Source organism: Eleginops maclovinus, chromosome 18, assembly GCF_036324505.1.
Source record: "Eleginops maclovinus isolate JMC-PN-2008 ecotype Puerto Natales chromosome 18, JC_Emac_rtc_rv5, whole genome shotgun sequence".
NCBI classification, from domain to species: Eukaryota; Metazoa; Chordata; class Actinopteri; order Perciformes; family Eleginopidae; genus Eleginops; species Eleginops maclovinus.
This window is the reverse complement of record NC_086366.1, coordinates 29197011-29221919: the sequence shown is the minus strand read 5'-3', so window position 1 is coordinate 29221919 and position 24909 is coordinate 29197011. Positions and strand designations below refer to the sequence as shown.

At 42.6% G+C, this 24909-nt stretch overlaps 1 protein-coding gene across 1 annotated transcript in view; it reads right to left on the bottom strand.

The window, feature by feature from the left end:
• Positions 1 to 426: 426 nt before the first annotated feature.
• LOC134879876 (leucine-rich repeat and fibronectin type III domain-containing protein 1-like protein) overlaps positions 427 to 24909 on the bottom strand; it is a gene marked incomplete at its 3' end in the record, with an annotated part of 25576 nt that continues 1093 nt past the window's right edge. Inside the window, exons 2-6 of the mRNA XM_063906431.1 lie at positions 24685 to 24870; positions 18689 to 18802; positions 10258 to 10424; positions 4727 to 4967; positions 427 to 639 (exon numbers count right to left, since the gene is read on the bottom strand). Coding sequence (XP_063762501.1) covers positions 427 to 639; positions 4727 to 4967; positions 10258 to 10424; positions 18689 to 18802; positions 24685 to 24870 — 921 coding nt within the window. The remainder of the gene's footprint in view (positions 640 to 4726; positions 4968 to 10257; positions 10425 to 18688; positions 18803 to 24684; positions 24871 to 24909) is intronic.

Sequence of the window (24909 nt, the reverse complement as noted above, 5' to 3'; positions counted from 1 at the left end):
ATCCCTACATTCAGAGCTACTCCCCTCCCAAATGGAAAATCAATTCCATGTCTCCTATTTCTGGCTATTATTCATTTTAGTTTTATGTCATTAAAGATTATTCATAAAAATAATAACAAAGTCAACGATTCCTTAATAATCTGGAAACATGCGTACACTCACCAAACAATGTTTTTCTAAACTCTCAAAAAGCATTCAAGGCAACATTAGTTGTTTTCAAATGTTATTCATTAAAATAATAGCTGACTAATCAAAGACTTTACACACTAAAAAGTACAAAGTTACAGTACACAGTTGATAATTGCGAGCTGCAAAATTTGTTTTGGTATCCATACAGCTAAACAGCAATGCATAGAATATTTTTTAGAATAAATCAGCATACAACACAAATATACGTATTCCATGTGAATGATAGTATGCGTCTACCTTCACTGAGGCTTTGAGGATGTCCAGTGAGCCATTCTCATAGCAGATAGTTCTGGACGTGTTGCCTATTAGCTTTCCATCAGGACTGACCCAGTGTGTTGAAGGCTCAGGATCACCGATGGACTTACAGCGCAGGCTGACCTCTTGACCCTCCATCACAAACATCTTGGAGGTGTGACGAGTAATCATTGGTGGTTCACAAACAAACTCCTCCTGTTAAGGGCAATACAAAAACATGCCATTTATTAATTGATACACAAGATTAAAGCCTGCGAAATGCATTAAGATAAGATAAGATCAACTTTAATTGATCCCTGTAGGGAAATTCAGGTGTTTCAGCAGCAACCAGAAATAGATAGAAACACAGCACAGGACAACAGCATCAGTCTGTCCAGTTCCATTTATTGTTAATAATTATTAACTTATAGTTCACCACCATACCTCCTTCTCATCAATTGTAATGGAAGTCAGGGACCCTTTCCTGCTCCGCCGTCTGCCGATGTTGAGCTGGAGGTGATTGATGTTACATCAATCTACAAAGTTTTCTACCAGAGCCCTGTTCAGTATAGTCTTTCAGGTGTGTCTAAGCTCTGTGGAGCATGTAGAGTGCCTTGCAAAAGTTTTCACCCAGATTTTCAATAGGAATCTATGTAATAAAAAAATATGAAAAGTGGTGTGTGCAGATGTATTCTCTCTTTTTGCTATAAAGCTCTGACATTCAGAGTCAAATAATTGGTTAAATAAAGTATAGCTGTGTGCAATCTAATTGTCACTTTATCTCTGATATCAACTTTTTGTCATCGTGGAAAATGCTGTCTGACGCAAACACAAAACCTCTCATCATCCTGAGAAAACCCTCCACACAGTGAAGCCTGGTGGGGGCAGCATCATGTTGTGGGGATGTTTTTTCATGGGGGACTGGGACACTAGTCAGATTTTAATGATTTATGAATAAAACTAAACACAGTGTACATATGTATTTTTACCCTTTAACCCTGAAAATTAAAAAAAATATATTTCTTGTTCTCAAAGTTGGTGAAAGTGTCCTTTGTGTTCTGGATCAGCGTTCAGCATACACAGGGCTTCAAGGCCCTAAACATTACTGGTCTTTTAGTCCAGCATATGTTTGTTCCCTACAGAACAGAATCAAATCAGCAACTTTTTCAAAAACGCAGCAGTGACAAAAAAAAAACGCAATCCTTGTCATGTGAAGAGGAACAAACCAATCACAGTATCCATATATATTCCTTTTTTCTGTCAATGCTAATGTTCAGTAAATGGAAAAGTTTATTTCAGTGCAGGGCTAACATTCCCATGACTTAAGTTGTGTGCAGTGTTTTCACCTAGCATGCACAAAGAGAGATGAAGGAACATTTAACATCTGTAATGAACTGTATTGCGTGTCAGCTGGTACACAGATTTCCTGTGCCTCTGGACTACTATCTATTGACTTGGATGTAAAAAAATAGCCGCTTGATCGGTGCTGCCACCTTCTGTTCATACACTCCGCGGCATGGAATCCAATAGGCCAACCATTCAGAGACTAAGAGCCACATTTTTTACTGTGTTACCGCAAAGAGCCACATGGGCAAACATGAACATCACCCCATCCCTTCCTCTCTCCCACACACAGACCTCTGCTCAGCCAGATTTATTGTAAAGGTCAAACACCAACATAATAATGACAGAAATTGCCTCCTACAGTACTAAGACCACAGGCCAGTCATTTTCAACAATGAACATTGTGTGCACTGTCTCACACACACAAACTCTTAGTTAAACCAAGTCCACAAACAAAAATATAATAATTTACAATAGCGTTTTTCTTTTACCATGCATGTTGCTTAATGGGACTTCTGCATTCCTTGCCTTGAACAATCCTCTTCAAATCTGGCTTATATTCCGTTGTTGCCACTCGAAGCAATTCTTTCACATAGGTGTCAGTCAGAACAGATCGATGCTTTGATTTCACGTGTTTCAGGGTAGAAAACACAGACTCGCAGACGTATGTTGACCCAAACATTGACAGTATCTTAAGCGCAGCCCGTTTGACATTGGGGTATTTTTCCATTGGCACACTCTCCAGAACTCAATGGTCCCTTCCCTTAAAGCAGGTTTCAGTTGGTCCTCCTCACAAACATCGATCATCTCCAACTCAGACGCAGCCTCATCTGTGACTAGCGGGGCTTTCAAACAGTCCGTCTCCGCATTAAATTGGTCGACGAGGAACGTAATCTGTGGCCTTTTCAATTGTAGATCACGGAACCGGGTCACAAAGCTTTCGTAAAAGTTTTCAACCAGTATTGTATATCTGGCTCTTTGCTTATTCAGGGTGGCGCTGCTGACTTGTCAGCTGGCTTTTAGCAGAGTGGGAAAATGCGTTAAATCTCCCTTTTGAATATGCGCCTTGAACAGTTTGTTTGTTGAGAAACGCAAACACACTTTGCACCAGGTCCGGCAGCATTTTTAACTTACCCTGCAGGGTCAGATTCAGTCTGTCTAAGTGACACAGCATGTCGACCAAAAAGGCCAGATCCATAATCCACTCGAGGTCGAGAGCTCGGGATAGTCCTTGTTCTTCTCTTCCATGAAGTTTCACGGCATCTAAAAGCTCAAAGAAGCGAGAGAGTACCTGGCCTTTTGATAGCCACCTCACAGTGCAGTGCAGCGGCAGGTCACCTGGAAGCCCTGTGTCTAGCTCAGGGATGAGAATCTTGAATTGCCTGTGGTTGAGCGCATGTGTGTGGATGTAGTTGACAATTTCCATTACAGGCTTCATGACGTTGTCTAAATTCAATGATTTAGACACTAATTGCTCCCTGTGGATGATGCAGTGGAAATTCCAAAACTCGGGAAATGTTTGGTCAGCTTTGCACAGCCCCACAAGCCCGTTCACAGATCCGATCATGGCTGGCGCTCCATCCGTGGCTATTGCAGTTAGTTTTGGTATAGGCAGATTTGCTTTCGCAAATGCAGCCATCATTGTTTCTTTCACATCTATGCTACGGGTTCTGTCTTTTAATGGTACAATATCAAGGAGTTCGTCTTTGATCACACAATCGTTTGACACAGACCATGCAAATATTGCCAACTGAGGCTTGTCTTGTATCTCAGAAGTCTCATCCAATGCAACACTAAAATACTCACATGCTTGAAGGTCATAGTGCAACTGTGATTCAATAGCCATGTTAATGTCCGATATTATGTGTTCAACAGTGTGGCGGGACAGTTGGACGTCTGATACCATTCGTTTTAGTTTGTCGTTTTCAGGAGACAAGATTTCAACAACGTCACTGAGGCATTTTTTAACAAACTCCCCTTCATTGTATGGCTTTTTAGCCCGTGCAATGTTTCCAAGCCAGTTGATACGATGCAAGCATTAGGGTCTCTGAGTGCTTCGTACATTTTTTGAAAAACTGTATCTGCTTTTCTGCCTGACATTTCAAAGTGACCAACTTGTGCTTGCGAAGTTCAGTTTCTTTTGGAAATTCCTGGTCGATGTTAGCAAGGAGTGAGCTGAAGTGGCGCTGAAGATTTGAAGCTTTGAAATGCGCTAATGACGCCTGCCATATAAGGCAGAATGGCTTGCCATTACGTTCAACAAAAAAAATATAAGCTCTCCCACTCTGTTAAAAAACGTCCTCTGTTCATCTTCATATTTTCGCTTTGCTGTGCATTTTTTCCCTGCCATTTTGAGAGCGAACTTGACACTAATTGTTTACTCAAATGATCTTGCCCCTACTGGTAAACTGCGATTTCATCTCACGCATATGCGCGTTTGACGAAAATACCGTATTGAACTCAAGCGAAGCGAACACGCACATTAAAAAAACACAAACACAAACTTTGATATGAACGTAAGAGCTGCATGAAACCAGGCAAAGAGCCGCATGCGGCTTGGCCAGGCCTGCAATAGGCCATCTAGCATACTGTCTGAATCCCATATACTGTAAAATCAGTTACTGACTCCTGCTTTACCAATTTTGTCTAGAGGATGTTTATTGACAGAGTTGCACTCTGGTACTTCAACAAATAGCAATTCTGCAATATCACTATTTATTCTTTTTATTTTCAGTATCGCCAATTCGTCGAGGTAATGATGAAATCTTTCAAGACAAGTTGCCTGGCACTAATTGTATTCTAGTCCTTAGTCCCTTGCTTTTTTTAGATCTGGACTTTGTTGTGTAGTGTCCTTAAGTTTGTACTCTATTGAAAACAGTAGCTGTTATTTACAGCGTACTTCTGGATGTTGGGTCCAACTGCCCTAAGTCAATATATTGATGCATTGACTTCAACAAACCTCTCTAATTGTCCAGAAGTATTTGCCAGCCAAGTCCTTAGGTGAAGCACACGTCTCTAGATCATCTTCTCTGGTCAGTCTGCGAAGCCATACCAGCTCACAGTTACAGTGCAGAGGGTTCCCACCAAAACTCAACACCAGCGCCGTGAGAGGAGAACCCTTCATCTTAGCATACACTGGGATCCGCAAGAACAACGGGTCCGGAGGAATCTTCTTCAGCTTGTTGGATGTCATGTCCAGTCTGGTGATAAAGACAGAGACACAGGAAGAGGGTAAAGGCTTAACTTTAATATTATTTTGAGGTATGTAGTGAATCGTAAAAGGAGTGATCCGTTTGTGGATTGATGTAAAAGAGAGAATTTGCAGTTTTGTTGAAATCCAACACCCTATATAATATGATTAGGCTTTTGGAAGTTTTGTAAAATATGATGCAGCATTTGTTATATTGTTCCTTCAGTAATTATACCTAGTGTGCAACTATGTAACAGTGGTTGATTGTAACTATATTTATGTGAGGCTCCTCCCCAGCTCCTAGCGATGTTCTGTGTTTATCAAGCACATTTCAACAATATGAGCATGTATAATTTATACAACTGTTACGGCCTACGTCTCTCAACGAAGGGTCTCTTTTTGTTTAATTTTATTTATCGTAATTTTCATTCAGGCTTACAATGTTTGAGCATTGGATTTTGTTCAGGTCACATGCGGTCTTACTCAGTTTTCAGTTAAGTGTTTGATATGTTCTATATTATTGTTGCCAAGGATAAGAATACACATTGTGTCTACCATCCTTCGGTGAAATCCTCAGCCACTCGCCCCGCCCCCTTACTGTGTATCTGTCACTGACGCTGTAGCGCATGCGCTGATCTGATACTCTTAACCTGGGAGCAGTTTCAAGTTTCAAAGTTTCAAGGTTTCAAGGTTTTATTGGTCCATATGCACAGCATATACAACGTATATGTTGGCAATGAAAATCTTATATCCCATGCTCCTCCAACAACTCAACATACATGGTGCAAATAAGATAAATAAAATAGTGCAAAAAGAGAGAAGAATATTTACAATAACAACAATAAAGATTTAAGGATGTGAAATACGGTATATACATATGTGGAATACATTGAAAGTATTTAAAATAGACTGTACGATAATTTAAATACTTTACACTGTTGAATGAGGAGGTATGGACAGATGCATATATTACGTATTAACAGATGTATATATATATATATATATATATATATATATATGTATGTGTGTACTATAAACAGATGTGAGTAGACATTCACAGAGCTCAGGAGTTCAGCAGTCTTATAGCCTGTGGTATAAAACTGTCTCTGAGTCTGGTGGTCTTGGTCCGGATGCTGCGGTACCGTCTGCCAGACGGCAGCAGACAGAACAGATTGTTGCTAGGGTGATGGGGGTCCTTTAATATCCTACCGGCCTTCTTCCTACACCGCTGGGTGTAAAGGTCCTCCATGGATGGCAGCTCCGTCCAGGTGATGTGCTGAGCAGTTTTCACCACCCTCTGTAGAGTCTTACGGTTGAGGGCGGTGCAACTGCCATACCAGGCGGTGATGCAGCCAGTCAGCATACTCTCGATGGTGCACCCGTAGAAGTTGCAGAGTATCCTGGAGTCCATGTTGAACTTCCGCAGCCTGCGGAGGAAGAAGAGCCGCTGTCGAGCCGTCTTGGATATGACCCTGGTGTGATGTGTCCATGTCAGGTCCTCACTGATGTTTACCCCGAGGAACCTGAAGCTGCTGACTCTCTCCACAAGAGTCCCGTCGATGGCGATGGGTGTGTGTGCCTCTCTCTGCCTCTTCCTGTAATCCACTATCAGCACCTTTGTTTTGCTGACGTTGAAATGGAGGTTGTTGTCCTGGCACCAAGATGTCAGGGCTCTGACCTCCTCTCTGTACGCCGTCTGTGATCAGGCCGATGACGGTTGTGTCGTCAGCAGACTTGATGATGGTGTTGGAGCTGTGTGTGGCCACGCAGTCGTGCGTGAACTGGGAGTAGAGGAGAGGGTTGAGCACACAACCCTGAGGGGCTCCGGTGTTGAGGGTCAAAGTGGAGGATGTGATGTTCCCCATCCGCACTGCCTGGGATCTGCCCGTTAGGAAGCTCAGGATCCAGTCCCAGAGGGCGCTGTTGAGCCCAAGGTCCCTGAGCTTAATGATGAGTTTGGAAGGCACAATGGTGTTGAATGCTGAACTGTAGTCAATGAACAGCATTCTCACATAAGTGTTCCTCTGGTCCAGGTGGGAGAGGGCAGTGTGGAGGGTGAGGGAGATGGCATCATCCGTGGACCTGTTTGCCCTGTAGGTAAACTGCAGAGGGTCCAGTGAGTCAGGGAGGGAGGAGGTGATAAAAGTTTTGACTAACCGCTCAAAGCACTTCATGATGATGGAGGTGAGTGCAACTGGAAGGTAGTCATTGAAGCAGATGGGTTTTTATCTTTTTGGGGACAGGGACAATGATGGACTCTTTAAAACATGTGGGGACTACAGACTGGAGCAGTGACCTATTGAAAATGAACACATATGCCAGCTGAACTGCACACACCTTAAGAGCACGGCCAGGGATGCCATCAGGTCCAGGAGCCCTGTGTGTGTTGATCCTTTTCAGAGATCTACACACATCTGCACTGGTTAAAACCAGTGAGGAGGGATCCTGGGCCTTCTGTGCCTCCACAACCGGGGCCCTCTCAAAGCGTGCATAAAATGTGTTCAGTTCATCTGGGAGAGATGCAGCCAATTCCTCAGCACCACTCATTGTCCTTTTGTAGTCTGTTATTGTTTTTAGTCCAGACCACATGTTTCTGGCGTTGGAGCCCTTGTAGTTGACTCCACCTTGTCCCTGTATTGTCTTTTCACACTAGCTCTCCAGAGTGCATATCTGGAATTCCTGTACTCATCCAAATCACCGCCGCTGTGCGCAATGGCCCGTGCTTTAAGTTTAGCTCGGACCTCGCCGTTTATCCAGGGCTTCTCATTTGGGAATGTCCGTACAGTAAATCCGTGGCACGACGTCATCGGTGCATTTGCCGATGTAGCAAATGACCGCGTCAGTGTGTGTGTTTATGTCGTCCTCCTCAAACACACACCACTCCGTGATGCCAAAGCATTGGCGGAGCGCAGAGTCAGACGGCTCGGACCAACGCTGCACTGTCCTCGTCACAGGTCGGTCCCTCTTCAGTCTCTGCGGGTAAACGGGGAGCAGGGGAGATATGTGGTCTGACTTGCCGAAGGGGGGGCGGGGGAGGGCTTTATATCCATGCCGGAAATGAGTGTAAACATGGTCCAGTGTATTTCCACCGTGCGTGGGGCAGCTGACGTGCTGATAGTATTTCGGCAGGACGTTTAACAGCGGAGTGAAGTAATTCAATTCAAGGGAATCACGCCTTTCCGAGAACCAGCACCTTATCGTGGTGGAGAGGTTTGTGTGCCCCGATGAACCTGGGGGCTGTGTTGTCTGGAACCTTATGTTCCTGGTATGGTCTCCCATGGCAAATTGGTCTCAGGTAAGGGGCCAGACTAAGATTGGTTCAAAAAGAAGCCCGGGGTCCCTTCTTGAGCCAGGCCCAGAAGGAGGACTCGTCAGCGAGCGTCTGGTGGCATGGCTTGCCATGGAGCCCGGCCGGGCACAGCCCGAAAAAGCAACGTGGGCAACACCTCCGCTTCTTCGTCCCGCGGGCCCACCACCTACGGGAAACAACAATGGGGTCGGGTGCGCTGCCAGAAGGGTGGCAGTGAAGGCAGAGGGTCTCTTTTGTTTCAATTAATGTATCATATCTGAACTACAAAGTGGAAAAAATCTGTTTATTAATTCATGAAAAACCTTTTTTATGATATCCAATTCATTATTATAATGAACACAATAAAATTAAAAGAGACACAGGAACAGCTCTTTCTTTTGTCATTTTTAAGAATGGCTTTAATTTTTTTTAAATGACTTCTTATTTCATTAAATTGGGTCTACAACAAATGATGCAAATGTGAACTAACAGAGGCATCAGGTGGGGGGGGTGTTTGTGTTTATGAATGAAACGGGAACAGAGCTGGCTGCTGTCAGACGATCCAGCTGTACCGGCGTCATCACAAACGTTGCTTCAAGTGATGCTCCGAGGAAAGGAAGTCCCTCTTAAAGCTAATTTCCTTGCTTGAGTAAGTGTGGTTTCCTTGCGTCTCTCTGTGCATACCTGGTGGGAGGGACTAATACGCAAGGAAAAGACGCAAGTGAGGGACGCAGGGATGCAAGTTAAGAGAAGTGAGAAGTACCCTCTGTCTCCCGTTAACTTGTCTCTTCTTCTTGTGTTTATCTCACTGTATCGCTCACTCGTCTCTTTCGACCCATGTTGGCGCCGGCTAAAATGGAATTGCCCTGTCAAAATGAAAATCCCTTATTAATGTATTGATTATAGGTCCGACCGCGGTTCGCCTGTTAGTGAACTATGTTGTAGGGCCATATCTATCCAAAACTTGTCTGTGAAGTGTTTTGCTCATAATACCAAACAGATCACCCATTGTAGCATGCCTCATCCCCCTCTATTTCAGCTCTGTTCCTGAAGAGCTGATTCTAAATTTGAGCAAACATGAAGCTGGCGACGCCCCTTTGGATAATCATGCAGCTCTCTCTCCTCTGTGAACGTTTTGTACCAGGAGAAAATACTCAGCTAAACGTTTCTGTGATTAAATGCCATATTAGGTTCAAAACCACATCAGCATTATTTCTGAAACACTTATATGTATTATATATACAACAACTCTTAAGTCCCTCCTGCAGACATCCTGCTGAACACACAGACACACAGAGGTGCTGCAGAGGGGATTCAGCTCGCCGACTGTATATTTCGGACGATACGTTGGGACATGTCATGCGGTTGGGATGTTGCCAGCCTTCAATGTAAAGCCAGCCCACATTTCGGTTATGACGTCATAACCAAAGCAAATTTGGATCAGCTCGTTTGTACCCCCGTTTTTAGAGATGAGCGTAGTAAGGAGGGTTGTATTTTCTGACACTTTGTGAGTCTACTTACACCCCAGGGACACATATTTATGTATAAAAGAGATCAAAATTACATTCAGCTGCTGTTTGTTTACACACACCTATACACACATACATTACTGATTACTTACCTTTACATTTGTATTAGATTTGTTTAGTTATTATGTATTATTATATTACAAATAAATTGAACAATAGGACAAAATAAGAGAAAGTAGTACAAATAAAAAGATTAATTCGCTGAGACTGCATTACACAGTGGATATTCTGTAAAACTTAGTTTATGGAGGTTATACACATATGTCTAGCTAAAACACAGCTAAATGTTATATCATAGGCATTGATGAATGCTTTCTGCACTTTAACATCTCGAAAGAAAGTCTATACAAAGTTGAACAAAAAAGCATTTGGATCTGAATATTGAATTCAATATATTTCTGTACAACTAGAGCTTGAGTTGACGCTTGGTATTTTCCCAAGATGGCGGCTGATGCTGTAAAGTCTGATCATAAGACCCTGACCTGGCTAGTTTATGCAGGTTGGAGAAGATTCCCTCTGGGACGCTCTCTATGAGGTTATGGTCGAGGCTGAGGGTGTTGACGCTGACCAGCAAGGCGATGGTGTCCCAGGGGATATCCACTAGGTTGTTGTAGCTTAAATCCAAATCCTCCAGAGTCTCCAAGAAGTCCTGCAGGCGGGGACAAAGTTAGAGGTTGTGAGCACAATAAAAGAATCAAGAGCGCTTTTACAATAGCTGGCCGTAATCTCAAGGTCCGAGATTTTGGATACTAATAATTTCACTGCAAATGGATGTTGCTATCGGTGCTCATCTTTGTGAATGGCCTGTTCTTAAAATAGGGATCATTTGCATACAAATGGGCCAATTCTGTATTGAATGTATGAATATTGTTTAATTTAAAAAGCACCAATAACAGTGCATTTCACATTTTGTAGTGAGTTTTAGAATCATACCATTAGTTGAGGTCTTATTTGTGTAGGTTAAGTGAGAAAGAAAAGGATATTAAGCAGTAATTAAAGGTTATATGGATTGAGATAATTAGAATAAAGGAAGATGAAGGAGAGGAAAAATGATCCGGGTCAATGTTGTCGACCCAAAACATTCTCTCTATTTGCCTCCATACAATTATCAGTGCATTGTTACAATGAACAAAACACTTAAGAAAGGGATGGGGGGTAAAAAGAGTTTAAAGGAGAGAAATAAAAGCCTGTTGACCAGCCAAAGTTTTAATGTTGGGGCTGTAAATGCTGTCATAAGTCGCACAATCAAACTATCTGAAATTCACAATGCCTTGATACTCATAACAGTGTATGCTGTATGTCTTACTTTACAAAGATAATCTAAAAGAAGAACAAGAAGAATTTGATTTTTAAAAACTACTTTATTGGTCTTTTTTCACAACAAAGTCAGAAAAAAACAATAAATTCCATTAAAATCATCAGTTTTTCATGAATAAATAAATATTAGCTAAACATTGTACCCATAAAAGACCATCCACATACACACACTACAACAAACTATATCTATCTTTTAAAATATCAGTATTTGAGAGTCTTTCTCCCCAAGTGAGCACAGAACCTGCCCAACAGCACACCCATCCAAAAAACCCTGCAGATTATTGTTCAGTTTGTAATATGCATGCTCCACCCTCAGACGTGCTGCCACCAGCCCCCTCGGACAGAGCACTACATCCGTCCATCCCACTACAACAAGTTGATTTTTTCGACTTTTCCAGATCGCTAAGTTTGCATTAGCGAACAACAAATGTAACAGTGGTAGAGATGTATTCTTATTCAGGGTGTATTTGGGGCCATGGACAAATAGTGTTTTGGAAAAAACCTCCCATAACCCTTCCACCCACTCCTGTACCATGTTTTTAACACAATCCAATTGGGGACAGGACACTACTAAATGTTCCAATGTTTCTGCCATAAAACAGAAGGGGCAGCCCCCCCTTGTGCCTAGGTCAAAATGTGCTCTATGTGTATTTCTCCATTGGATGTCAGCCATCTGTTTCTCGACTGGAGACTTATACAGGATACACCAGCTGCCCTGAGGGGAAAAACCCAAGCCAAACACATCTGTCCACCTCGACTCCCTGATGCCTGCAAGTGAACTGAGGTTGAGCACCTTTACACAGCTAGAGTATAGCTGCTTCCCACTGCATGAGCTTAAAGTTCCAAGTGTCAAAGTCCTCAGGGACAGCAGGAGACCTTCCTCTTCTCTCCATTCCCCCACCGCAGGACCCACACTCAAGGTGGGGAAGATGTATTCGTATCCCTTTCTCCACTGGTCAGCTAGATCTGTATTCTGAGCAAAAGTCCGGTGGGATGGAGACAGCGACTGCCACACCTCATCTACCAAGTTTTGCAAAACTCGGGTTGACCGAATGCCTGTCACTTCAGCCAGTCTTTCTGTAGAGATCCCTGTCAAATGGCCCAGTTTTACCACTCCTGCTTTGAGGAAACCGGTCCTTAGGGTGGCCGAAGAGAAAGGGGTTCCAGAAAGAAACCCACTATCAAACAGTGGCTCCTCAAACAGCCACATCCCAGGACGGGAGTCAGGTGGTCTGGAAAAACTCAGGATCTTCCAGGCATTGATGAATGAACAGTAAAAAGGTGCAAGTCCAGTTATTTTGTACGCAGGGGCCTTGAGCAGAAACAGGTGTTTATCAGAAACAAAACCCCCTGCCTTCGAAAGCAACAGCTGGGCCATAGCCAGCCAGCAGGGTGACAACCCATACAGCAGCTGCTGAGCTGCCGGTAGTCTAAAAGCAGCAGTCCTGGCAGTGATGTCCACAAGGCCCTGCCCCCCCTCTGCCAAAAGAAATCCACAAGGGGCCGCTGCAGTTGCTTCATGAGGTCCGGTGGTGGGGTTAATACCTGGAGTCTGTGCCACAGAGATGAGGCAACCAGATTGTTAGCTATGAGAATTCTTCCCCTGTAGGACAGCTGGGGTAGCAGCCATTTCCATTTGGATAATTTTGCTTGCACTTTTCCCAGCACTCCCTCCAGTTCTGAGCCACCATGTCCCCAGTCCCCAACCAAACTCCCAGTGTTAACTTGTATTTTCCCTCTTTGTAACCTTTTGACCCTGGGAACGCTTGTGCGCATGCGTTGTATGTTGGAGTTACTGGAGTAGACCGGTTACAGTGGAAATGGTGGCCACTGAGTTGTCCTGTTCTGAACTGGAATAAAGTCACTAAAGTGATATAAACGTCGTGTTTATTGAATCTAACATTGGTAGCAGAGGATGGCTGCTAGTTACAAAATTCCGCCGAAGTTTGACGAGACGAAGCCGTACGAGAGTTGGAAAAATGAAATTAACGTCTGGACGCGTGTTACAGAACTCGACAAAGAGAAACATGCACTTGCTGTCGCCTTGGGGCTTCAAGGAAGAGCCCGGGAAATCGCAATGGAAATACCTGCAGATGACTTGGACATTGATACCGGTATGGATACGTTGTTAGCTAAATTGGATAGTGTGTTTCTAAAGGAGGAAAAAGACCGTGCATATGAAGCGTATTCTCATTTTGATAGCATCACAAAAGAAAATTCTCTGTCCATATCGGACTACATAATTGACTTCGAGCAGAGATATAACCGGATGAAAAAGTACAATATGACGCTACCCGATGCTGTGTTAGCATTTAAGCTCTTGGACACGGCTTGTCTGGACGTGAAAAGCAGGCAACTTGCACTGACTGCGTGCACGGACTTGAAGTTCGTCGATATGAAATCGGCACTTAAGAGGATTTTCGGAGGAAAAGCGCCAGGCTCGTCAAGCGGAATACAAGTGAACCAGCAGGACGTGGCGTTCTTTACAGAGCAAAGACCGCAAGGACGAGGACAACGATACACGGTACAGACTGGACAACAGAGGCAGCCCTTACAAGGTACCAATCCACTGGATAAATTCGGTAGGAGATCAAGGTGTGCCATCTGTCAGAGCACGTTTCATTGGGCTAAAGATTGTCCTCATAAGAAGAGTGAACATGTCAAACTAACTGAAGAAGAAAATGTTGACGAATGTAACATCACACTGTTTACCAAAGCTTCAATGTCTGATTCAGAAATCTTCCTGGCTGAATCCCTGGGGTCAGCTATCATTGACACTGCTTGTACTCGTACTGTATGTGGGGAGAAATGGCTGGAAAGCTATGTGAAAGACCTCAGCCCAGACCAAGTGAACCAGGTGCTGCAAACAGAAATCCCCAGTAGCAGGCCATTTCGATTTGGAGATGGAAACTTAGTGTATTCCAGCAGAAAAGTAAAACTACCTGCTAAGATAGGACAGACAAAATGTCATGTTGAAGCTGAAGTGGTCAAAGCTGACATCCCACTGCTGCTGAGCAAAACATCTTTGAAGAAAGCAGGAACCATTTTGGACATGGAAAACGACCGAGCTGTGATGTTCAGACAACCTGTGCCTCTTGAATTCACTAGCTCTGGCCACTACTGTGTAGACATCAGAGACAAAGATACGGAAAAGAGTGAGCCTGAGGATGAAGTCCTTACTGTGACAGAAAACATGTCCACCAATGAGAAACACAAAGTTCTTCTGAAGCTTCACAAACAGTTTGGCCATGCCTCAGCAGATCGTCTACAAAGGCTCATTCAAAGCGCAGGAAATAAGGACAAAGACTGTGTCACTATTTTGCAACAAATAGTACATGACTGTGACATATGCAAGAGGTACAGCAAGACCAAACCAAGGCCTGCTGCAGGTTTGCCCTTGGCCTCAGAGTACAATGAAACGGTAGCAGTGGACCTGCATGAGTTGGAACCAGGTGTATGGTATCTCCATATCATCGACCATTTTACACGTTTCAGTGCTGGAAACATTGTGAAAACAAAGAAATCCTGTGAAATCGTCAACTCCTTCATTCACACATGGATAAGCGTACATGGCCCCCCCCCGGAGACTATACAGTGACAACGGTGGAGAATTCAATAATCAGGAAATCAGAGACATGGCAGAAAACTTCAACATTGAGACAAGAACAACAGCAGGATACAGTCCCTGGAGCAACGGCCTACTGGAAAGACACAATCAGACACTCACTGAAATCATCCAGAAAGTGAAACGGGAAAATGGATGTGACTGGCACACTGCTCTTGACTGGGCCCTCATGGCCAAGAACAGTATGCTCAGTGTTCATGGTTACAGCCCGCATCAATTAGTATTTGGACAGAATCCTAACCTCCCCTCTGTGTTAGTTGATAAGCTACCTGCCTTAGAGGGCACCACTGTAAGTGCTAGGGTAGGAGAACACATATCAGCTTTGCATGCTTCCAGGAAAGCATTCACTGAAGCCGAATGCTCAGAGAGAATTAGGAGGGCACTTCGCAAGCAGCTCAGACCTACAGATGACAAATATGTGACAGGAGACAGAGTATATTACAAACGAGCAGACTGCACTGAGTGGAAGGGACCAGGGTGGTTATTGGTCAGGATGGGGCTGTTGTATTTGTAAGACATGGTGGGATTCTTGTTAGAGTGCATCATTCCAGGCTTTGTAAGGTGAACACAGAGGAACACGACAAGCAGATTGCTCAAGATGATGCTAACAGAAAAGCAGAAAGTGAGGTAGGCGTGTCAAACACTACAGAAGATAGCTCAGATAGTGACCATAATACTGACAATGAACAGGAGAACATCAGTGACATGGAGGTGAATACAGGAGAAGTGTTGCACCCACCCATCACACAACCTAATGTGACACAAACTGACACAGAGCACAGGGCCTGTGGTGACCCTGCCCCTTTTGCAGGTGTAAGGTTAAGAACAGGTCAGACTGTAACATTTGTGAGCAGAGATGATGGCATTCAACATACAGCCAGAGTTTTTAGGCAGAGCAGGAAAAGCCACAGGACAGCATAAAAACTGGTTTAACTTACAACATCTTGAACCTGATGGCAGTGAGGGACAAAAGGAGTCAGTTGATATGTCATGTGTTGGTAGTCTTCACGTTGAGTCAGAAGACAGGGAGGCTGATGTACTCATAGCAAAAGACATTTCATTTGATGCAGCAAAACAAGAAGAGATACAAAATTGGCACAATAATCATGTGTTTGAGGAGGTTGATAATGCAGGCCAAAAATGTGTCTCCACTAGATGGGTCTGTAGTCTCAAAGACTCTCCCAAGGGTATTGTGCCTAAAGCACGACTCGTAGCCAGAGGGTTTGAAGAGCTTGATGTGCAAGAGTTACAGAAAGATTCTCCAACCTGTGCTTCAGAATCTCTTAGGCTGTTGTTATCAGTAATCTGTCAAAACCAGTGGCAAGTCCATTCTATGGACATCAAATCTGCATTCTTGCAGGGCATGGAGCTGTCTAGGGATATTTATATCCGGCCCCCTCCTGAGGCAGGCAGTGCAAATGTTATATGGAAACTGAAGAAATGTGTATATGGTCTTGCTGATGCATCTCTATATTGGTATAACAAAGTCAAAGAAACCATGCTGGGCACAGGTGGTCAAATGTCGCAGGTGGATCCAGCAGTCTTTTATTGGTTAGACGAGCAGTTTAAGGTTACTGGAGTACTTGCATGCCATGTAGATGATTTTCTTTGGGCAGGCTCGCAAGATTTTTCAACAGATGTGATTCCCCTACTGAAGTCCTGCGTTCCATGTAGGGCGTGAGGAACATGAGCATTTCTCCTATGTAGGAATGGATTTTGCTACTGTTGATGGTGTAGTTCAGGTACATCAGCACAGTTACATTGAGAATTTACAACCTCTTCACATGCAACCAGCACGTGCTATACTTAGGGATGCGCCCCTTAATGACACTGAAAAAGAGCAGCTTAGGTCAAAAATAGGACAAGTCCTATGGGTTGCCAAGCAGACCAGACCAGATGTTATGTTTGACTCATGTAGTTTGGCATCTAATATCAAAAATGCTACGGTGCAGTCTATGCATGAGGTAAATAAACTTATCCGTAAGCTTAAGGCAGACAAGGTGACCCTCAAGTTCCAGCATTTAGGAAACGATGCTCTTCACTTGGTGGTTTTCAGTGATGCTTCTCTGGGTAATCTTCCTGATGGAGGTACACAGGGGGGGACATTGATTGTTCTTATGGGAGAAAGAGGAAAGTTTTCTCCTCTGTGTTGGCAGTCCAAAAGAATTCGACGTGTTGTACGAAGCACCCTTGCAGGAGAAACACTTGCTATGTCCGATGGTGTAGACAATGCTATTTTCCTTGCAACTCTTTTTTCTGAGCTCACCACTGGTAAGGCTGAACTGAATGCTCCTTCACTGGTCTGTGTAACCGACAATCGGTCCCTGTTCGATGCCCTCAAGTCAACTAAACAGGTCACAGAAAAGAGACTTAGGTTGGATATAAGTGGTATTAAGGAGCTTATACAAAGCAAGCAAATAAAAGAGATGCTCTGGTCAGACACAAAAGGCCAACTCGCTGACTGTCTCACCAAAAAGGGAGCTTCGGCTCTGGTGCTTTTGAAAGCTCTAAGTGAAGGACTGTGGAATCTGAGGTGAACACTTTATTGCACAGACAATTCAAAGCACTGAAAACTTCGTTTGCATTATTAATATGTTCATCTTTTGTCAAAATTCAATGTACCAGGATGTCACCGGGATGTCATTTTATTTTGTTTATGGTCATTGGATGACTTTGTATGTTTATTTGAAATCTTGTGACAAGTATTACTTGTACATTGTTTTATTATTATTTATTGTTTTTCATTTCACATAAAAAAAGATAGGGAGATTGTTAACTTGTATTTTCCCTCTTTGTAACCTTTTGACCCTGGGAACGCTTGTGCGCATGCGTTGTATGTTGGAGTTACTGGAGTAGACCGGTTACAGTGGAAATGGTGGCCACTGAGTTGTCCTGTTCTGAACTGGAATAAAGTCACTAAAGTGATATAAACGTCGTGTTTATTGAATCTAACACCCAGGACCTTTAAACCTAATCTCTACATACCACTGACCTACCAAACAAGCCTCACTCTTCTCCCAGTTAACTTTAGCTGAAGCAGCCTTACCATACAGAACTAGACTGTCTTGTAGTTCCTGGATATCTTGCTGACCCTGGATAAAGACACTGACATCATCAGCATAAGCTCATACAACCACAGGGGGGCCCTATGGCAATACTGTATAATAGGCCTGAGATAGGGCAGCCCTGCCTGATCCCCCTTTTAACTGGTACAGGTCTGCTCTGCCCTCCCCCCACCTTCAAAATACAATATGCATCACTGTACAACAACTCTACCCAGGACCAACAATTCTCCCCAGCACCAAAAGCCTGCAATGTGGCAACCAGAAAGGAGTGATCAACACGATCAACGTCTTCTCCTGGTCAATAGAAATTATACCAACATTTATGTTACACAGTTCACGATGTCAAAGTGTCTCTCATCAAAAACCAATTGTCGACAATTGATCTGCCAGGGATGCAAATATGCCTGATCAGTACCAATAAGAAATTCATAAAACACTTCAGCCTGTTGGCTAAAACCTTTGACAGTATCGTATAGTCTGTACATAACAGGGCCACAAGTCTCCAGTTCTTCAGCAGGGTTAAATTTCCTTTCTTAGGTAACAGTAAAATCACCGCACGCCTACAGGAAGCTGGAAGAGCCCTTTTTCCAAGGACTCCTTAAACACTTCCAACAAGTCCTTTCCTAAAATACTCCAGAAGTGTTTAAAAATGTCTGCAGGTAAGCCGTCTATGCCTGGAGCCTTGACGGAGGCCATCTGTGTTACTGTGGAGGTCAGTTCCTCCAGAGTAATGTCAGAACCCAGGGTGTCACTTTCTGCTGAACTCACTGTGGAAAACCCTGAAGAAGTTCATCAGGACCTTCCACAACCTTCGGCTTTGAAAAGTTCTGTGTAGAAGGACACTGCATATCTCCTCATTTCAGAAGAATCAGAGGTTACTTGTCCATCTGGAAGACGTAAACATACCATCTGCTTCCTTTGGCCCACAGACCTCTCCAGGTTGAAGAAAAAGGTGGTTGGTGCATCAATGTCTCTAATGGAAGTAAAACGGGCTCTGATCAGAGCTCCTTTGGCTTTCTCCTGAAGAAAACAGATAAGCTGTTGTTTTTTTTAGGAGGGACTGTGTTTGTGTCTCGGCAAATATGCTGAATTATGGTCATGGTTTTTTGACCTTAGTTTATGTATATGTATTGTCTAGTCTGTGTCCAATAATCCTTTTTGTTGTCTGCCATTTCCTGTGTGTCATTTCCGGTTTTATTTTATCACTAACATCCTTTCTCATTTCAGGTAGCTTGATTTCCCCTCCTTGGTTGTCCCTCCCCTTGACCTGATTAACTGCCCCGCCCTTATTGTTTACACCTGTGTTCACCTTGTATATTTAAGCTGTGTTTGTCTCTGTGCCCAGTGCCAGATCGTTTTGAGTTATCACCACGCTAGTGTGCATAACTTAGACTTTTGTGACTATGGAATATTACCTGTAGTAAAAAACCTTTTTTTGGAAACTCCTTTTGTGTCGAGTCATGCATTGGATTTTATCATTTTATTGCCCCAGACGTAACAGACTGTTCTATATTTTCAACAGACACCCTCTCTAACTCACTGATCTGCCTCTCTAACTGCTCGATAGTACTTCTAATGTTTGCAGTGGAGTAGGATGTATACTGTTGGCAGAAAACTCTAATCTGAGCCTTTCCTACCTCCCACCACCAACTCAGGGAAGGAAAATACTTTCTCTTTGATTTCCAGTTAATCCAGAACAATTTAAAATTCTCACAGAAGTTGGAATCTTGTAAAATGTTAACATTAAAGTGCCAGGATGATCTAGGTTGTTCTGCAGTGGATAAAACCAAATCTAAGGAAAGTAGATGATGATCTGTGAAACCAACAGGTTGGATGTGAGAGTACACTGCTCGGGCGATAAAAGAGGCAGACATGTAAAATCTATCTAACCTGGCTGCACTAACGCCTCCATCTAGCATTCTCACCCAGATGTATTGTTTAACTGAGGGATGTTTCATCCTCCACACATCCTCTAAGTCCGCCTCTCTTATCACCGGTGACAGTAAAAGTGAAGACTGAGGATGAGGCTCTCGTCCTATTCAGCCTAAAGTGACATTGGTGCAAACGTTCCAGTCCCCCCCCAGTATAACACACTCCCCCTATTCACTTGTGTCTAGCTTTTCTATTAGTAACTGAAACAAAGATAAGCGTTCAGGGCCTTTATTGGGTGCGTAATTTTAATTAAAGTAAAACAACTCTAGAAGTCCAACTTTCACCATCAAGACTCTACCTGCCACTATTTCTGTGCTGGAAACAAGCATCCTGCAGAATAATATCGACTGGACACGATGTGTTGGTATTTGCACAGATGGTGCAACTGCAATGACTGGGAAACACAAGGGACTAGCAGCGAGCGTACGCGCAGTTGCACCTTGCGCCACAGCAACACACTGTTGCATTCACAGAGAACAGCTGGCTGTGAAAAAAATGCCACCATGTCTCAAATCAGTACTGGACGAGTTTGTGAAAATTGTTAATACAATAAAAACCAAAGCACTGAACACACGTCTTTTTAAAGCTCTGTGTGATGAAATGGGAAGTGAACACACAAACTTTTGTGTGTTTTGCTTTTCCATACTGACGTTCGCTGGCTGTCGCGTGGGAAAGTTCTCACCCGTCTATTTGAACTGCGCGATGAGGTGATGTTATTCTTCCATCATACTGATGAACTGTATGACAGACTGCATGATTTCCAGTGGCTCTCAAAATTGGCATACCTGGCCGATGTCTTTAGCGCACTCAATGCTTTGAACTTAGCGCTGCAGGGAAAAGCCGTCACCGCCTTCAATGTGCAGGACAAATTCAAGCTGCAAGCTTCAAGATGGAATTGTGTTGTGTCCGTCTGGATCGCCAGGAGTTTGACTGTTTTCCGATGCTTGTGGATTTTCTCCTCGCTGCAGATGAAGAGCTGGACGGCGGCACAGTTGCAGCCTTCAAGGAACATCTGCAAGGCCTTCACTTTCAGCTGGGAAGATATTTCCCAGAACTAGATGCAGGCTATGAGTGGATCAAGAATCCATTTGGGACAAAACGCACATGGAACACATCAGTTCCAAGCTCCCATCAAGACAAGTTGACAGCCTTGTGGACATCGCATCTGATGGGACACTGAGGACGACTTTCAGAGAGAAAAGCTTGACGGACTTTTGGGTCCACGTCCAGCCTGAGCACCCAGAGCTGGCTGACGCTGCTCTGAAACTGTTGATGCCGTTTCCAACCACCTACAACTGTGAAGTTGGTTTTTCTACACTTGTTGGTCTGAAAACAAAGCAGCGTAACAGGATCAATGTGGACTGTGATATGAGACTAAAACTCTCCAGTTTGGATCCAGACATTGTTTCACTGATGTCTCAGCACAAGCAGCACCATTCCTCCCATTAGGTAGCAACAGAGACACGCAGTGTATGAGTGAGTAAACAATGCTATTTGTAAATGTAACAGTGTAAATAATTACCTTGTGTTTATTGTTTAATTCTTGTTAAACTTGGGTCTGCAACCATAGTTTTACTGTATTTTATTTTTGAAAATACACAGCAGAAGTTTGTGTCGTACTAAATGCGGTGCATTTTGCATATCTCTCTGTTCGCTCGGACATAAACTCAGTAATAAATGTAGTCTATGTTTCATATGATGTGTAAAATCTATCAGCATTTACCGTTTAAATCGCATGTGAACGAAATTCTTGTTGAATCGTAGTTGTATTTGTATTGTTGATTTAATGTGTGAACGAGCGATATAGAGAAGGTCACATAAAGCTGTCATTATTAGGCTGTAATTTGTAATATACTGTTGGAGTAGTAAGCAGGCCTATTGTATTTATTCTAGTTTATATTTAGTTATATTTGGTGTATATTTAGTTATATTTGGTGTATATTTCTCCTTCCTTCTTTGTATTGAACTGTTGCACCTCAATTTCCCTCGGGATTAATAAAGCTTCTTGAATCTTGAATCTTGTTTTGGGATATTGGGGGAGTTAGGTGGTCCGTGAGTATTTTTTTATTGGTCAAGTGGTCCTTGGTCTGAAAAAGTTTGAGAAACACTGCTCTATACCCTGAAGTCAAAAATCGTACACATCCAAAACGGAATAAATATAAGTCGTTATTATTACTAAGTTAAATCCTGTTCATTGTTTTTTACTTTTATTAAACACTCGATAGGAACTACAACAGCATAAATATGCAAAACCGAACCTACAGTTAAAACTACTGCAGGAGAGGCGGATGGGAGAGCTTTGGCACTTTCCAATGGCCCATTAGGTGTGAAACTTAAGAGAGTCACAGCACTGCTGATCCAATACGTTCTCACTCCCAACTCGTCCTATGTTGACGTGATGTCGTGATCCCTTGGCGTTACATTTAAACACACTGGGAAGTTTAGCATCCATTTTTTAACTTGCAGGGAAGTCCCATAACAACACAGAAAAGATGGTCATTTATGGTCCAGTGGTCTGGTAAACTCTTATTTTGAAATGAAAAGAAACTGGTAAATACAGCTTCCTGTGTACCTGAGCTACTCGGACTTTCTGTCTTGACAGGCGGGAAGAAAGTTTGACATTATACAAGCAAACAAATAAACAAAAACAAGGATAATTGTGGCTTATTGCTGAGTAAATAACAGTGTGCGGTTTAGAAAAGAATAACAAATTAGAAGGAAAAAACGAAGGCGCAAAAGTCCGATATTATACAATAAAGATAACGAAGTAAAAACAATAATTGTGGCTTGATATTAAGTAAGAAAAAAGTTGATAAACGCTTTGAGACGGTCGGCAGGGGAGCGTTTCTCCACGATCTCGAGTCGTCTACCGTCGATTTTCACATGCAGGGAAGTTGAAAATTTGAACAGTAATAGTTCGACAATAATACAGTCAACAATGGACACAGTAAATGTTGTTGTTTGCCCGTGGTGAGATGACGAGGATCCATTAGAAATAAACCTATTTTAGTGAATTACTGAGTTCAGGCAAGTTATTAACGTTTTAATGAAGGTGACTACAGCATATTCGCATTTGTTAATGCTTTCATGTGAATTTTGCAAACTTAGATACATTAAATGATAGTTATGATGATGATTAAAAATCAAGCATTTCATCCCGTTGGATGTGATACAAAAACAAACCGATTATTTTTGTAGTTGTAAACACATGTGGATTAAACCACATTTATTTCGTATTATTTAATATTCCATTTCATTTCACTATTTTATTTGTATATTTCTTATTTCTACTTCTAACTATTGTTTTGCTTCATATTGTATTTCGCTGCTGTAACAAAACAAATCCCAGTTTGGGGTGAAAAAAGTCATTCTGATTCTGATTGAATAAAAACATTTTTTTAAATGAGTACATTTATCTTATGTAATGCACAATATGATTCTATCCGTGACAGTGGGAATTATAAAAACAATATGCTATTGTAATCAGAGATAAATCCCCCTTGCCAGAAACACTCCAGCCTTTTATTTAAACTTGTTTAAAACATATCTAAATACATATGTGTGTCCCGGGCCATAAATGTCTTTATGCCGTCAGTTGTCAGATAAAGGCCCGGCTAACAGTTACTTCTGTATTCTACAGTATAATTCTTTTCACCTCCCTTATTGCTTTCAACCCACCAGCTTTTAAGGAGAAAATAAGTTATATAATTATTAACCGGAGTACCAGAAGCAGCACCCTCTGAGGAATCAGCTGATTATTTCATGAGTTCCATGGTGGCAGTGTCCATCAATGTGCCACCTGGCCACCTTTTATCAAAGAAACTCAAATCCAACAAATGCAAGAAACAACAAATAAGGCTATTTAAACCACAAAATTCATTATTTGACCCAGAGTAATGTGTATGTGGGTAGGTGAGAAGTCCTTTTTTTTCCTTTGTCACTCTGGGGATAAAGAGTGTAAAACAAAAAAGAATGTAATTCCAGGAATAGGGATGTTAGAAAGTTATGTTTAATTGTCCAAATTGTAGTGTCTAGGGCAGGTACAAGTGTAACGTTCAGGAGGGGGGAAATTATATCTGTGTGTGGAGAGTAGACTTATCTGTTAGTGACTCAGGTCAAGGTGGATCACTGGAATGCAGTGTTAACTGAGAAGGGGATGAAATGATTCCCAACAGCTCCTGGTTGAGTGCAGAAAAACTCCCCAAAATAGCCTTGTTTCCCTTAAGAAGTCCCATAATAATCCACCTTTTTCCTCTGGTTAGATATGCTCCTTCTTTGGTTCTCTCTTCTCCATGACTGACATGTTGTCTCCCTTTTTTGTAACAATGCCAATCATTCTTTCTTAATTGCTTCCCCAGCTTCTCTCAGGGGTGGCTTGATTAGCCACTCCCCCTTCTTTCAGGGAATCTGAAGGATTGTTTTTTAGGTTTTACCCCTGTCCTGCTACAAGGTTTACATGTCAATAATAAAAACGTTTCAAGTTGTTAAAAAGCAGTTTTTCCTGTTTCATAGATATTAAGTATATCAGAGGAATAACTGTTTTTTCAATCAATGTCATTAGAATCTAAAATAGACTGACTCACCCAGTGGGTGTTTAAGCTTTGTTTTCAGCAAAGTTTATTTTGGTGTTAATATTTTAATTTAGCTCTTCTAAACATTGCCCATATAATGTTTAAAAACACTTGTGATCCTCTATTACTGTTACTTTCTTGAATGTCTACATTTACCTTATAGAAAGAGTTTAGTATTTTTTCACCACTGCCTAAACAAATAAACTCATTAATGATGCAGTTATAGTTTGTCGTACATAGCAGGGCAGCAATAATAGTGCAATTGTTTTATAGCAGTTTAAATGGATATGTAGTATGTATATTTGAAAGATGAAATGGTGAACAATCAGTTTCAAGATGTTTTTGTCGTTGTATCATGCAAATTGAGAGCGACATTGTTGATGAAGATAATTGGGTTACAGTACCTGAAAAAGCTCCCTCAGATATGCTGTGCAGCTGGTTGTTGGCCAGGATGAGGTGCCGCAGGTTCACAAGGCCCTGAAAGTGAGAGTCATCCAGGGTTGTGAGGCGGTTGGCATCCAGGTGGAGAGCATGGAGGTCCTGGAGGTCAGCAAAGGCATAAGACCTGACTGACTGATGGTGTTTCTGCCAGGGCAGGTGGGTCAGGGATCAAAGAAACAGAGA